At 33.2% G+C, this 15098-nt stretch overlaps 1 protein-coding gene and 1 long non-coding RNA gene across 3 annotated transcripts in view; one reads left to right on the forward strand and one right to left on the reverse strand.

The window, feature by feature from the left end:
• LOC139487985 (polycystin-1-like) overlaps positions 1–15098 on the forward strand; it is an 84632-nt gene that overhangs the window by 25499 nt on the left and 44035 nt on the right. For both annotated transcript variants that reach the window (XM_071273277.1, XM_071273278.1), the window contains exon 3: positions 13550–13854. In XM_071273277.1, the coding sequence (XP_071129378.1) occupies positions 13550–13854 (305 nt within the window). The remainder of the gene's footprint in view (positions 1–13549; positions 13855–15098) is intronic.
• LOC139487984 (uncharacterized) lies at positions 6627–11531 on the reverse strand. The gene is made up of 3 exons (XR_011655907.1): positions 10558–11531; positions 8399–8581; positions 6627–6918 (listed from the first exon to the last, which is right to left on the reverse strand). It is a non-coding gene; the product is annotated as an uncharacterized lncRNA (long non-coding RNA).

A 15098-nucleotide genomic window follows, 5' to 3' on the forward strand; every position in this document is an offset into this window, starting at 1 on the left:
TATGGAGTAAATACAAAATTTGATCTAGGTATCTATGGTGAAGTTATTTACAACCGCTGTGTCGATGCCACTGCTGGTGGAGTTTAAATTCCCGCGGAATATACACAAACTAAGCTTTTCTACCTTAGGAATAGATTACCTAAGCTGTATTTTGCAAAAATTGTAGGAATTTAGGTCCTCAATGCTCTTTTTCATTCGTACTTTATTTGGCCTTTTTAACCATTTTTGATTCGAGCGTCACTGATGAGTCTTTTGTAGACGAAACACGCATTGACGTGAATACATCATTTAATCCTGGTAACGATGATGATTTTATTTACAACCACTGGGTCGATGCCACTGCTGGTGGAGTTTTTATTTTTTAGGGAATCACCAGCCCAGTAGTCAGCACTTCTGTGCTGACATGAATTATCTATGATATGGTCATATTTATAAATTAACTGTTTACAAAATTAAGAAGTTTTGAAATACTAAGGCTTTTCTACCCCAGGAATATATTACCTTAGCTGTTTATGGCAAAACTTTTAGGACTTTTGGTCCTCAATGCTCTTCTACATTCGTACTTTATTTGACCTTTATAACTTTTTTGGTTTCGAGCTTCACTGATGAGTCTTTTGTAGACGAAATGCGCGTCTGGCGTAAATACAAAATTAAATCCTGTTATCTATGATGAGTCTATTTCCAAATAGTAAGTATGCTTATAACAGCATAACTCTTGGTCTGTTTTTAATGTAAATGTCACCTTTAAATTTCCTTCTTTTTATCCTTATCGTACATTCTTGTCAGGATAGTGATGCAGTTTTGGGTGTATCTCTTATTGCCATATCTGACACACCTTCACTGACTTTTGTGCCTAACACTGCATGCATAATTAATGACTAATTTTTGGTACTTTTCCTGATACTTTTCACAAAATAAGTAGCCTAAATGACTTTCCTCGAGTCCTGTATTTCTTCATATAAACTTAGATGAACGAGTATTCGATTAATCGAATGAGAGATAGGTACTGTACTTATAAAATAGAAAATGTGGTATGATTTCCAACGAGACAACTCTCAACAAGAGACCAAATGACATAGAAATAAACAACAATAGGTCACCGTCTGACGTTAAACAATGAGCAAAGCCCATACCGCATAGTCAGCTATAAAAGGCCCCGAAATCACAAATGATAAACAACCGACCGTGCAAGGCTGTATAGCCAGTCAATGTTGTTAAAAACTTCCATTTGTTGATGTAAAAAAATTCAAAAGAGAAAAATAACGGCCTAATTTATGAACAAAAAAATGAACGAAAAACAAATATGTATATACTTATGCTTTTTACACACCCGTAACTTGGTTTGTGGTAGTTGTATTAAAGTCTGGCAATGATACCACATCTCGTGTTTTTTTTTAATGATTGATACGAAGTCCCTGACAAAACTATTAATTATTTACTTATAATTGACAAGACTGGCAATGTTATATCAAATTGTGTTTAAAATAATTAGTGTTAAATGATATTTAATTGATTTGTTTACTAATAAGAATATATTTCTATAATTGTATTTGAATACAATTGTTATCCTTATTACTAGTTAAATCTATTATTTGTATGGAGTTAAGGTTTGTGTCAAAAATCTCTAAGATTTCTGATATTAACATATAAAATATCCAAACTTGTGTTTCATTTTTTTTCCCTCTCAGCTTCCAAGTACATTTTTAACTTTTTCCTTAAACAGACAATAGTTATCAAAGGTACCAGGATTATAATTTAGTACGCCAGACGCGCGTTTCGTCTACATAAGACTCATCAGTGACGCTCATATCAAAATATTTATAAAGCCAAACTAGTACAAAGTTGAAGAGCATTTAGGATCCAAAATTCCAAAAATTTGTGCCAAATACGACTAAAGTAATCCATGCCTGGGATAAGAAAATCCTTAGTTTTTCGAAAAATTCAAAGTTTTCTAAACACGAAATTTATAAAAATGACAACATTATTGATATTCATGTCAACACCGAAGTGTTGACTACTGGGCTGGTGATACCCTCGGGGACGAAACGTCCACCAGCAGTGGCATCGACCCAGTGGTGTAAATAGTTATCAAAGGTACCAGGATTATAATTTAGTACGCCAGACGCGCGTTTCGTCTACATAAGACTCATCAGTGACGCTCATATCAAAATATTTATAAAGCCAAACTAGTACAAAGTTGAAGAGCATTTAGGATCCAAAATTCCAAAAATTTGTGCCAAATACGACTAAAGTAATCCATGCCTGGGATAAGAAAATCCTTAGTTTTTCGAAAAATTCAAAGTTTTCTAAACACGAAATTTATAAAAATGACAACATTATTGATATTCATGTCAACACCGAAGTGTTGACTACTGGGCTGGTGATACCCTCGGGGACGAAACGTCCACCAGCAGTGGCATCGACCCAGTGGTGTAAATAGTTATCAAAGGTACCAGGATTATAATTTAGTACGCCAGACGCGCGTTTCGTCTACATAAGACTCATCAGTGACGCTCATATCAAAATATTTATAAAGCCAAACTAGTACAAAGTTGAAGAGTATTTAGGATCCAAAATTCCAAAAAGTTGTGCCAAATACGGCTAAGGTAATCTATGCCTGGGATAAGAAAATCCTTAGTTTTTCGAAAAATTCAAAGTTTTGTAAACACGAAATTTATAAAAATGACAACATTATTGATATTCATGTCAACACCGAAGTGTTGACTACTGGGCTGGTGATACCCTCGGGGACGAAACGTCCACCAGCAGTGGCATCGACCCAGTGGTGTAAATAGTTATCAAAGGTACCAGGATTATAATTTAGTACGCCAGACGCGCGTTTTTTCTACATAAGACTCATCAGTGACGCTCATATCAAAATATTTATAAAGCCAAACTAGTACAAAGTTGAAGAGCATTTAGGATCCAAAATTCCAAAAAGTTGTGCCAAATACGGCTAAGGTAATCTATGCCTGGGATAAGAAAATCCTTAGTTTTTCGAAAAATTCAAAGTTTTGTAAACACGAAATTTATAAAAATGACCACATTATTGATATTCATGTCAACACCGAAGTGTTGACTACTGGGCTGGTGATACCCTCGGGCCCAGAAACAAAATCAAGAACAAGCATGTCATTGTTTTTATAACTTTTAAAATTAGTTTTTTGATCAAAGTCAAACTTTTTGTTTTATTTGTGTACAAGTAAAAGAATAGATGAGGCAATTAGATTGGCAATAAGCCATTGAAACAAAAACAGACACGATTTTTAGAAACGTCTAGTCCTTCAAAATACTAAAAAAAGCTATCAAATATATTCTTCCGAGCTTTTGATTTTGCCATTTGACATAAACTTTCAGTTATAAATTTCCCTTGAGTTCGGTATTTTTGTTATTTTACTTTTTACAGACTTTTAAAGATCAAAACCAAATTCCCTAAATATAAATGAACTAAATGTGTCGCACATTTAGAAAACCACTCTGTGTTAATATTTTCATAACACCGTTTCTGTACTCTAGTAAATGACTTACGTCTAGGATGATAGCTGTATTATTTATATCATTCATTGGAGCCATGCATCTCTATTCCTTTAGTTTTTAGCAAAAGAAGAATTATTAATTAAGTATAAACAATTATTTCTATGCTTGATTGAGATATGAATAGTTGTTCACCCAAGAAAATTCATATTCGCGTGGGACTCGCCCTATGGAAATCTGACATTTCGAGAATGAAAAATAGTCATATCTCTCAAAGCAAATGGAAATGAATGTTTTATTCCACTGCATATACTTCAACATCTAATATTAATTAAGGCTACATAATGTGTGTGGTTTTTTTTTTAATCCGCTTGGTTTCATAACTAAACACAACATATATTATCAAATTTAAACATTGATACACAGTACCACCAAAACTTTAAAATCATTAATTATTTTGTTTAAATTTTATGTCTGAAATCATTTTGAACGTGATAACTAATTAAAAAAGGTCCGAATTGTTAATTTCATTAATCACGTTAACCACGTGCAACGTTGCACCAGGAAGGCCCGAAGTTCAGAGGGGAATATAAAGTGGTGTTTAATGTCAGAAGAAATTCCTCAATTAATCGAATATTGATTAAGTTCTCAAATTTAACATACAGTGGATCAATAGTTCATACTACTTGAATAAACAATTAACTGTCTGTTTATAATACAAAGTAAACAGTCAGCCAAATAGGCTTATAAATGAAAGTCAATCCTGAAAAATGAGAATGATTTTTTAAATAGAAATTTAAGTTTGTTACTAGTAAAATGACAGAAAAAGTAAACGCATTTAAAAACAAATGTTTAAAGATAGGTTTGGTAGTTAGTACACACTATGTTGATTTCTTTTCTCAAAGATAAATTTTGCCAGGATACGATTATTGTCCGGGTACTCATAGTTCCATTTATGGGTTCTTTTAATGTATCTATTGATAAGAGCAGTCATAGTCATATAAAGTTAAGAGCTTATGAAGGAGCTCGTTACGAAATTTGTTATATAATGTTCAATTAATCATGAAATGGCGGTAATTTACTTCTTTGCCACTGTCACACATTTTGCATAGTCTTTTTCCAACAGCAATATTTTTGATACACCCCTTTTCAAATTCAAGAGGGAACGTTCATTGTCGCATATTTGTCTAAACTGATCATTAATTTTCGGCGAAACATTACTTCAAATATTCCTCCCTGATGAATTGTGATTTTTTTATGTTTGTATGTTCTGAGTTTTGACAGATTTTGAACACTGGCAATCCACGACAAATTATGACGTTCTTTTAAAGAGTTTTGCGCAATGTCCAACATATCAGAGATCGAAAAAGTGTTTGCATTTTTAGGCGGTATTTCATAGTTTAGCCCACAGGGATTCTATATGTGCTTTGCCTGGTTGAACCAGGTATCCCTGTATCGTTTATAAATCCCTTGCTTCCATTGAAATACATACTGCGCTATAAAAAACCAGACCCACAATATATCTTCCATTTGAGACGATAGGGGAGATGCCATACCAACACCAAGAAAAGTTAGTATCTCTCGATATTGAGGCCTCTATAATTTACAACCCGTAACACCAGGTGTGTATTATATTATCAAAGAAACAGTTGAACACAACATTTTGTTATACATAGCATTATCCATACCGTCAATTTTATAGTATTTCGCAGTAAGTTAACCAAGTGACCGGCTCTCTGCTTATACAAGTTCATCAACTGATTTTTTGAGTCTATGTGCTGTGTTATTACTAATACTCTGCATCTGTATTTTAAAACAGCTGCACGGACCATCTCATCATAGTCAAATCAGTATTTACTTTCTGCTTTTTGAGCTTTTCAAATGCACATACAAAACATCATTCTTGTCCGTATTGACTTTAAGGTTCAATGGTTTATGCCATTTACATACGCGGGTTGTCTGTGTTTGCAGTCCTTATCAGCTATAAGATAAAAAGAACTTTATCGTCTTCATATAGCAAGCAACTCATACAATCATTCCCAATACTTATCCATGCGCCTAGACGATTAATGTAGGAGCAAGATTATCTCCTCTTCTCTACTGCGAACCAGTCAGTAATTTGACCAACAGCTTGCAATGTTGATTATGTTGTCTTGATTACCTTGTACATATTACCACGTATACCAATTGACAATACTTATGAATAAACATTGTGTGATTAACTTAATTAACTGAAGTCGATAAAGCACAAATATATATCGGTAGTAATTAATTTCCGGTTTCCCAGAACTGAACATAAAGACATGAGCTCAATTTTTGAAATCTATTCTCCATTTCAGATACAAGGTTATTATCTTCTAGACGTTTATTTAGTATGAATGAGACTTATGCAACGATATCGAAACGGGTCTCCAAAATCTTTACCTGTTTTAGCAATGAATAGATGGTGATTTTACACCAAAATATGACATCGTGCCAAACAAGAAACATGTGGTATACAATTCGTTAAGTACATTTGTCCTTTTACAAAATTAAGTGTGGAATTTTGCGATTCCGATTTCTTTTTCATTTTTCTGGTCTTGATTCGTTTATATCTAATGCATGTCTAGTTTGGTTTATATTTAATGCACGTCTATATTCGTATATAATTGATGTTTTAAAAAAGATCTGAACGTTTGTCTAGTTAAAAAATTGTTTGTTTTCTGGTTATAATGTGTTGTTTTGTCGCCTTTGACCTGGCGTTCTTCAGATTACTTTTTCAAACTCATATTGTATAACGAATAACAATTTACTTCAATTATGTACTGATCGAATATATTTTTTATTGTAAAATATGAAGCTTAACAATAATTCATTCCGGTAATAACTATCATACATTTTCAATTTCAATAGTTTGTAAATAATACTTTTTAGTTCCGGACTTCACAAATCGACAAATGAATAACTGTTATTGACAATTATGTCAGTTTTTCTCAATATTTCATTAAAGTCTCATTAATATATACTACAACATTACATGCATTGTAAAATACAGCTACAAGATAGAGAGGCATTCAGTACAGAATAATGATAGACTATAACATTAAATCATTGTAGAAAATTCTTTTATTATAAAATATATATTGATGGGTACATTGTAAGCAATTTTATTTTCTAAATTCTCTTCGTTCAAACGAACATAAATTATTTATGTACTAGACTATATAATTTCTATATACCTCGGCCCAATCGGTTACTTATCTCATTCATAATATAAATAACTAAAACACTAGTTTTAGAACTTGTCAGGCACGATGACCATTCTTTTTTATATAATATAAAATAATTTCAATACATGTTTATCAAATGATAACAAATTACAAATGTTTGTAATTGTGTAGATACAGTCCCCATCTCAGAATAAGTCCTCTGTTTAAATAAACTAAAAAAGGTTGCCTCAACAATCTACAAAAAACAATCAAAAAATGTTACAGAAAGTATTTAATACTGTTTTCGAATATATATGTGCTAAAGTATAACTAACAAAAACTACGTGTGTACATGCGAATGGTCAACGCCCTTATCGATAATTTCAAATCGAGTCCACCGTATTTAAATACACTCGGGTTCATAAAACCTGTTACAATTCTATTGTTATATTAATAGAATTATCATACGATAAAATTCTTCCGCCACGTACATAAATATATTTATTTTCTAAATTCTCTTCGTTCAAACGAACATAAATTATTTATGTACTAGACTATATAATTTCTATATACCTCGGCCCAATCGGTTACTTATCTCATTCATAATATAAATAACTAAAACACTAGTTTTAGAACTTGTCAGGCACGATGACCATTCTCGATTGTACAAAGAAAGAAATTGCAGTAATAAATCTTTTTTTGAAACTAATAAGCGTTTTTTCAAATTGTCGCTTATGTAACTGTCTTTTGCAATATCAGATTTCCACCTTCCGTGAATCTTTAATAATCTATCCGAGACACCAGAATTACTAGCGGCTGAGCAACCGCCTGCCCTAAAACTATGTGTACCAAAAATTCTTGCGTTTAAACCTATTTCCGATAGAGCCCCTTTTACAATCTCTCTAGTCCTAGTATAAGATAGTTGTATATTCTTTTTTCTCAGCTTACAGTTGTTTGTACTTTTATAATACGATAAAGCTCTGAACACAAAATCATCTGAGGACCTGTCTATTTTAGCTTTGTCTAAATAATCACTTAAAATCCTAACAGGACAGTGTGCTTGATCAAGTTTAGCTATCAAAACGTTTTTTCCTTTTCTATAACAATCGGTTTTGCTACTCTCAATATAGATATCAATATGATCGTTTCCGAATGTGATGTTCTTAGCTCTAATCTGACATAATTCGCTGTACCTTAAAAATCCTGAATAAGCCAGAAAACACATAGCTAATAATCTAAGATTTTTTAACGAACTATTTGTACCGCCAAATTTCTTAAAAAGACTGAGCATGATGTTTGCATTCATCGGTTCTTTTTTCTAAATAGGCCTATTAAGCTTTCTTTTAGATGCCTCCACGATACATTTAACTATATCCGAGGCGCATGGGTCTTCAAACCCAGCTAAACTGTGAGCCCACTTTATAGCGTAACATGCAGCTTCTATAGTACTGTAGTGTTTAGCACTTTGCATTAGATATTGAAGATATAAACTGACGTAAATTTCGTTGGCAGGAAGGACAGACTTGATTTCTGTATACTTTTCAGACCACTCTACAAAACGCTTAAAACTGTATGCATATTTAACAGTTGTATTTCTGGCTTTAGAGTCAATAACTGAATTCTTCATTTTTCTGAACAAAATCTTAAGTTCTGTGTGCTTTACTTGTGTGTCATTTTTCCAAAATCCCGTTGAAAATATTTTCTGTAAAATAATTATAAATTAAATAAATATTTACCTTGAAATATGCGTAACTGCTCAGCATACATCAAACAGAAAAAACAGGTCCAGTGACCATAACTATACCCAGTGGTATCTACAGACCCTGTGGCCCAAAAATATCGTCCAGTGACACAATATATACATCAATCAGCTTCTGTAAGCCCACATCTCTGAATAGAGAACCTCCAGTAAGTAAAATCTGCAAAAAATAATAAAAAGTTATCACAAATATCAATCAGTAGCTTTCAAACGAACAGCTAAAATTCTACCTTTGAATTTTCCGTTTGCAAAGATAGAATTTAAATTGTTTCCAGAAACTAAAATTCTGTCTACCTCGTTAAATTCGAGCACGTCTAACACGTACGATCTGTATTCTGTATTTTCATCAAAAATTAATGGCCAGTAAGGAGACGACGGCCAACTCGGAACTATCAGTGTTCCCTCTGCTTTGCATTTGACCAAGTGGTTTATGCACTTACAAACTAAAGACACAGGTGGTACTAATAGATTGTTTTCTTGTGCCCAGTGGCACGAAAACTCGTCTACTGCTGAGGAACCAGGGTTCCAGTACAACGAACTAAATTTATCTACTTTGTTATTGTCCATATTGGCAAACCTGTCGAAGGTATGAGGACCCCAGAGGTCGTCTAAAAACTGAAAGTACTCTGAAGAAATACCCCAGTCATCAATATCTATAATCCGACTTAATAAATCAGCCTGCTCGTTCTCTTTTCTGGGTACCCAGATAATGTGTAATGTAATGTTTTCAAGTAAACAACACCTATAAATTTCTAATGACAACAGCTGTAACTCTTGTACTTTGCTACCTTTATTTATAATGCTAACAGCATTCTTGTTATCTGTGTGAAAAGTCACGATACTGTTTTGTAAGAGTTTTGAAAAGGCACCGACACATAACTGAATTGCTTTTACTTCTCGCCAAGTCGAACTCCTACCTCGCTCAGTTTCTAACCACATTTTGTGCAAAATTTTTGTTGAATTTTGTATGAAACCAGCAGCGCCCGTGTCGCTAGCGTCTGTGAAAATATGAAAATTTGAAATATTCTTTACCAGATCAACCGCCTTTAGTAAAGGCAAATTATCTCTCCAGAAAATAAGCTCATTGATACAATCAGGATACTTGCCGATGTTTACATATTGATCCCAATAGTCTCTTATATTAATAACTGAAAAAATGTTTCTTGTCATGATCTGGGTAACATTACCTACTGCTGGTGTTAAAGCAATTAACTTACCACATATTTTGGCCAACTGTCGTACCTTTACCCTGTAACTAGAATTTAGTATAAAAGCTACCAAATTCAATATATCATCTATTTTTCTTTGAGGAATTTGCAATTTGCAAGAAATTAAATTCCAAGAAAAACCTAACCGCTCAACGTGCTGTGAAGGTAACCATACACACTTGTCTTTGTTTGGCACAAAACCAGAAGCAATCAAGTCTGCTTTGATTCTTCGGGCGTGTTTTACACATAGTTCATAACTAACTTCGACCCCAAAACCATCATCTAAATAAACAGCTACCTTTATGCTAGATTTACGCCAGTGCTTTACCAATTGTCTCACAGTTTTAGTAAATATATACCCGCTGGAACTTAAACCAAATGGCAACACAGTAAAAACATAAAATTCTCCTTTCCACGAAAACCCTAAATACTTTTGATGTTGTTCAAAAATGTTTAAATGGTGATATCCCGCCTTCAAATCAAAGACATATCCGTAACAATTCAAAGTAACATATTGTGATAAAGTTTTCCAATCTTCGAATTTAACTTTGTTTACAATCACTTGTTTATTTACATGTCTTAAATCTAAAATCAATCTGTGTTTACCTTTACCGTTAACTGAAACAGTTAAAGGGTTAACAACGTGTGGCATAATTGATACACGTTTTACTAAACCGCCCAATACAAGGTCTTTAACTGCACTTGAAACAAAATCTGAATGCTCTAACGCAGATTTATTATTTTTAGAATACATATTTTCAGGCTCTTTTAACAAAGGTATTTTGTAACCATTTTCAATAATATCAACAATAAAACTAGAAGCGTTAATACTTTTCCAAAAGTTTACAGAATTTTTAAGCCTGTCTTTAACAAAAATATCTGAACAACCCTTTTCATATTCAAAATAAGATTCATAAACATCTTGTACCTGTAAAGTGTCCGTATGAGCGCTGAAATCCTTATGAAGTTCCTCTGGGAGCTCCAAATCCAGTCTTGGTGTCTTTTTTGCAGTCGGATGCCCAATGTCCAAATAATCCACATCTGAAACACATATCTCCTTCCCTGGACCTTTTGACCTGGTTTCCGTAACCAGGTCTGCTCCCACGAAAGGGCGGCATGCTTACAGAAACTGGAATTGCATTATGAGCTGTTTGCGATGTAGAACCGGAAGCTTCAGCTGGTCTTTTTCGTACGTTCTGCTTCTTGTCTGCAGATTTTACGGACTTTAACTTTTTCACCGCCCGGGTATCAGCTGCCCTTATCTTCTTTTCGTCCTCGGAGTCGCTGGCTAAATCATCGGACAAATATTCTTGTACGGTTTTCCACCCTCCCTCCGACTTATCAGCAATTCTTATGAGCTTGTTTCTTTTCTTTAGCGTGTTAAGAGCCTCATTCAGAATAGTTACCGCTTTATCCGACTTGTTTCTCCCTAGGTAATCCAACGCCCTCTGTACCAAATCCTGTAAATCTACGTTCAGCTCGAACTGGACCTGATGACCCTTGAATTTGAACGAATTTTCAGCCTTTTTAACCTTTTTCTCCAAAGTATGCGTGGTATCTGTGAAAGATGTTTCAATACCCGACAGTCTAGTATCCATATATGTTTTGAGAAGCGAAAATAAGTCTGCATTAGACATTTCATGCGGATTTCTAGTAGACGTACCTTGTTCACTCGCTAAATCTAAGGTTTCCTCCTCCATATCAGACATTGTCAACGTACGTCTACGGCAATACAGGTTTAACTAACAAAAACTACGTGTGTACATGCGAATGGTCAACGCCCTTATCGATAATTTCAAATCGAGTCCACCGTATTTAAATACACTCGGGTTCATAAAACCTGTTACAATTCTATTGTTATATTAATAGAATTATCATACGATAAAATTCTTCCGCCACGTACATAAATATATTAATACGTTTAACGTCTATTGAAAATAAGATAAATGCTTTGCCATAGCTACGAATTATATTAATATCTGTAAATGAAAATGTTAATATCTTTTTTATCATCAAATTGAAGAAATAAATTCATTATTAAAACGTTTTGCTTCAGCTAATAGTTTTTTCATAAAATCGTCATATAATGAAAACGATAAAATTCCATGAGCTTCATCCTCTAATTTATATTTAAAATGATGGCAGACTCGATCTTGTAAACGTAAATATTTAAATCTCCCAGTTTCGATTCTAAAAGGGGCAGTTGCTATGAGATATATAAAGAATATAATATATGTTGGTTTTGTTTTGTTGAATCATTAATGGAAGTGAAATAGTGGAGTAATATATCGCTTTTAGCTCCCGGTATGGTTTCATCTTGTCAAAAAAGCTTTAAAAAAACATTGATGATGAATTATTCACTTGCAAGTGAATAATTTGACCTCATTGAAACCGTATACATGTGAACATCGATTTAAACTCTCAGCTAAAGAAGAATACCGCATGCATTTGTCAACATTAAAGTAATACAAAGGTAAATCATTTGATTGACTGATTCGATCCACACAAAAAAATCTTATACTGGTAAAAGATATGATTAACATATATATTTAATCTATATAATGAAATTAAACAGACCAGGTCTGATATTTATTTATAACTATGTTTATGTTTATATTGCTTAAATGGCAATCGGAGGTCTTCGGTGGTCAACTGAATAGCTAATAAGTTGGCATCGAGACTAAAATACACACGAAACGAACTACATATTATCGAACCCATTTTCGGTATATTGTATTTTAGACTTTTTATTATTTGGCTTAATTGTTTACATTTTTATCAATCAAATATTAATTTTTGAGTCAAATCGGTGAACATGAATTTGACAGCCATTGCCCCTTTAATGAAGCCACTCCACATCGAAATTAGGCAAAATATCTCCTTTATTTCAAAATCTTCTTGAATAAATTATATGATTGCCCCCATTCACCAGACAGAACTGTTTGATTGTAAACTGCAAAACAACTGATCAAAATATTTACTGATTATTCTGACAAAATAATAAAAACAACTATGTTATTATGAATATAATCTGAAGTTTTACACAAATATTCTTCATTAAAATTGTACTCGGAAAATATTTTCCTTACATCAAAATTCAATTTTGTTATACACCTGTGTTTGTACTCAAAGAAAAAACTTTCAGATTAACCGATTGGAGCTAATATTGTTCAAACTGCACCAAAGTCAAGTTAATCATTGACATTGATTTTGAAAGAAAGGTATTCATTCATATACCATGTAACTGCAGCAATTGGAGTGAAAATGCCAATAACAATTAAAAAGAGTGTACAAGCTGTTACTATGTATGGCATCAATAAAAGAAATGTGTTTGCAACCCCAAATACCTACACCATATTCAACATTTGGGAGCACCAAACTTTCACTACGTTTTCAAAAGACCTTCTCAGTAACAATACCTAAAATTTTACATTTAGTTACATCAAGATTAAGTGCTCTCCAGAAGAGACCAAAAGACACAAGAATTAACAACTATCATAATAGGTCACCGTAAGCCTTCTACAAAGAGAAGTGTACATCTCTTTTGAAATGTCCTTGTCAAAATAAAACATAAATTTCACATTAAAACTGAGTTTCTTCTTTTTCTTACATACAATGGTAATAGTATCTTGAAAACTACGGAATTGCATATCTATTGGAAACCCACTGATTACAAAACATTAATAAATTTAAGCCAAACCCGAATCACTATTATTCTAATTCAACCTTTTTCTATCAATTATTCTTAGGAAAAGAAATACAATTTATTTCTTTAAAATATATCATTACAGTGTACTTTGCATCACGGTCGCTTTTCTGTACGTGTACTAGTGCAAATACGACATAGCAATTTTGATATCTATGATGAGTTTATTTACTATTTATCTCTAAGACAATTAAAACGTTGTTTCAATTTTCAGGATTGAGAATAGGAACATCTGCAGAGGTATTATTTCGAAATGACCATAGCATGACATATTCATCATTTGAATGGACAGGCGGTCCAGATATCACTGCATCGGCTGTAATTATTGACGACAACAATATCACAGTGCCAGTGACATCTGATAACGTCAATAATGTTGGATCATTCAATATCACGTCTAGTAATACCAACACTAAGGATTTTGGTGTATATCACGTGCAGTTAATCATTTCAAACAGCAAAGGAATTCACTATGAAGACATGGCTTTGTTTTATGAAGAACCCATTGTTCTTACCTCTGTGAGTATCAAAAATGTATTCAATCGGCTAATGAATAGCACTTCCCTCTAATGTGTATAGTTGTGATGAATTATCTTGACTAACAACTAAAATAGCGTACTGTCTGTTACAACATAAACATTCAGAATTAAATATAGCTGATTGGTTGCTTGATTTTTGTTTGCTTTAGGTACAAGGTAAATATTCAAGGAATGTTCAGGAGAAGAACAATCATAACAATGAATACAATGAATACAATAGGTAGGTCCTGTCCCATGTCAGGAGCCTCTCTTGTATGATTTTTAATTGAAGTTCATTTATATGTTTTGGAGTTTAGTATGCCGTCCATTTTAACTGAACGAGTACACATTTGTGTTTAAGGGTCAACTGAAACCTCCAGGTGTGGGATTTTCTCGCTTTGTTGAAGACCCATTGGTGACCTTCGGTTGATTTCTACACTTTGATCGGGTTATTATCTGTTTGACACATTCCCCATTCTCAATTTTAGGTCCAGTCATAGAGTCCGTTAAAGATAAATCTCGGGGAAATGTTAACTATCTTCTCTGGGGGGAATCCAATTATGTTAAACAAAAGTATTAACTGTGTCCATATTTAGTAATTAGCAATGCTGTTTAATTTAGTGTCTATAATATTGTATTGTTTGTGTTTTGTGTTTTATGTTTTATTTTTTGTTATCTAATGAACTTATTATAGAAGTATGTGTGTTTCCTGTATTGATTTTTGTTTTATTATCATGTGTGCCATGTGTAGGGAAACTGAATACGATTTAAAAGCTTAAGGGGATAGAAATCTGAATGGTATCTATGCAAAACAAAATTTAGGGAAATGTATAAAATCGAATTGGATCGAGAGCTGATGCGACGATAGGGAAACTTGCTTCTTCTATGCATAAATCTCCCTTAATGCTAGCCCATACATTCGCTAAAACCGGTGCTAGGAACCGTCTTAAATTTGCAGTGAGGTAAGTTTTTTTTGTTCGCCGTGTTGTAGACCTCACGGTGTCTTTAAGATTAAGAGCAGCAATAAATGTACTGTTCCATTTCTTTTTTTGTGTTTTTGTACTGTGCATGTAAAGATTTGGTGTCATAGATGGATACCCCATATCCGTTGTGTTTGTTATCTATTATATTAACACATTTTGTCTCTCAAGCTGTGTGAAGGCTATTTAAAGTTTTCTCGGGCTTGGGTGTATGCTCTTTTGTATTTCTAAAGTCATGGTGTACTTATTCTTTGGACAACTTCTT

Source organism: Mytilus edulis, chromosome 9 (assembly GCF_963676685.1).
Source record: "Mytilus edulis chromosome 9, xbMytEdul2.2, whole genome shotgun sequence".
Lineage (NCBI taxonomy): Eukaryota > Metazoa > Mollusca > Bivalvia > Mytilida > Mytilidae > Mytilus > Mytilus edulis.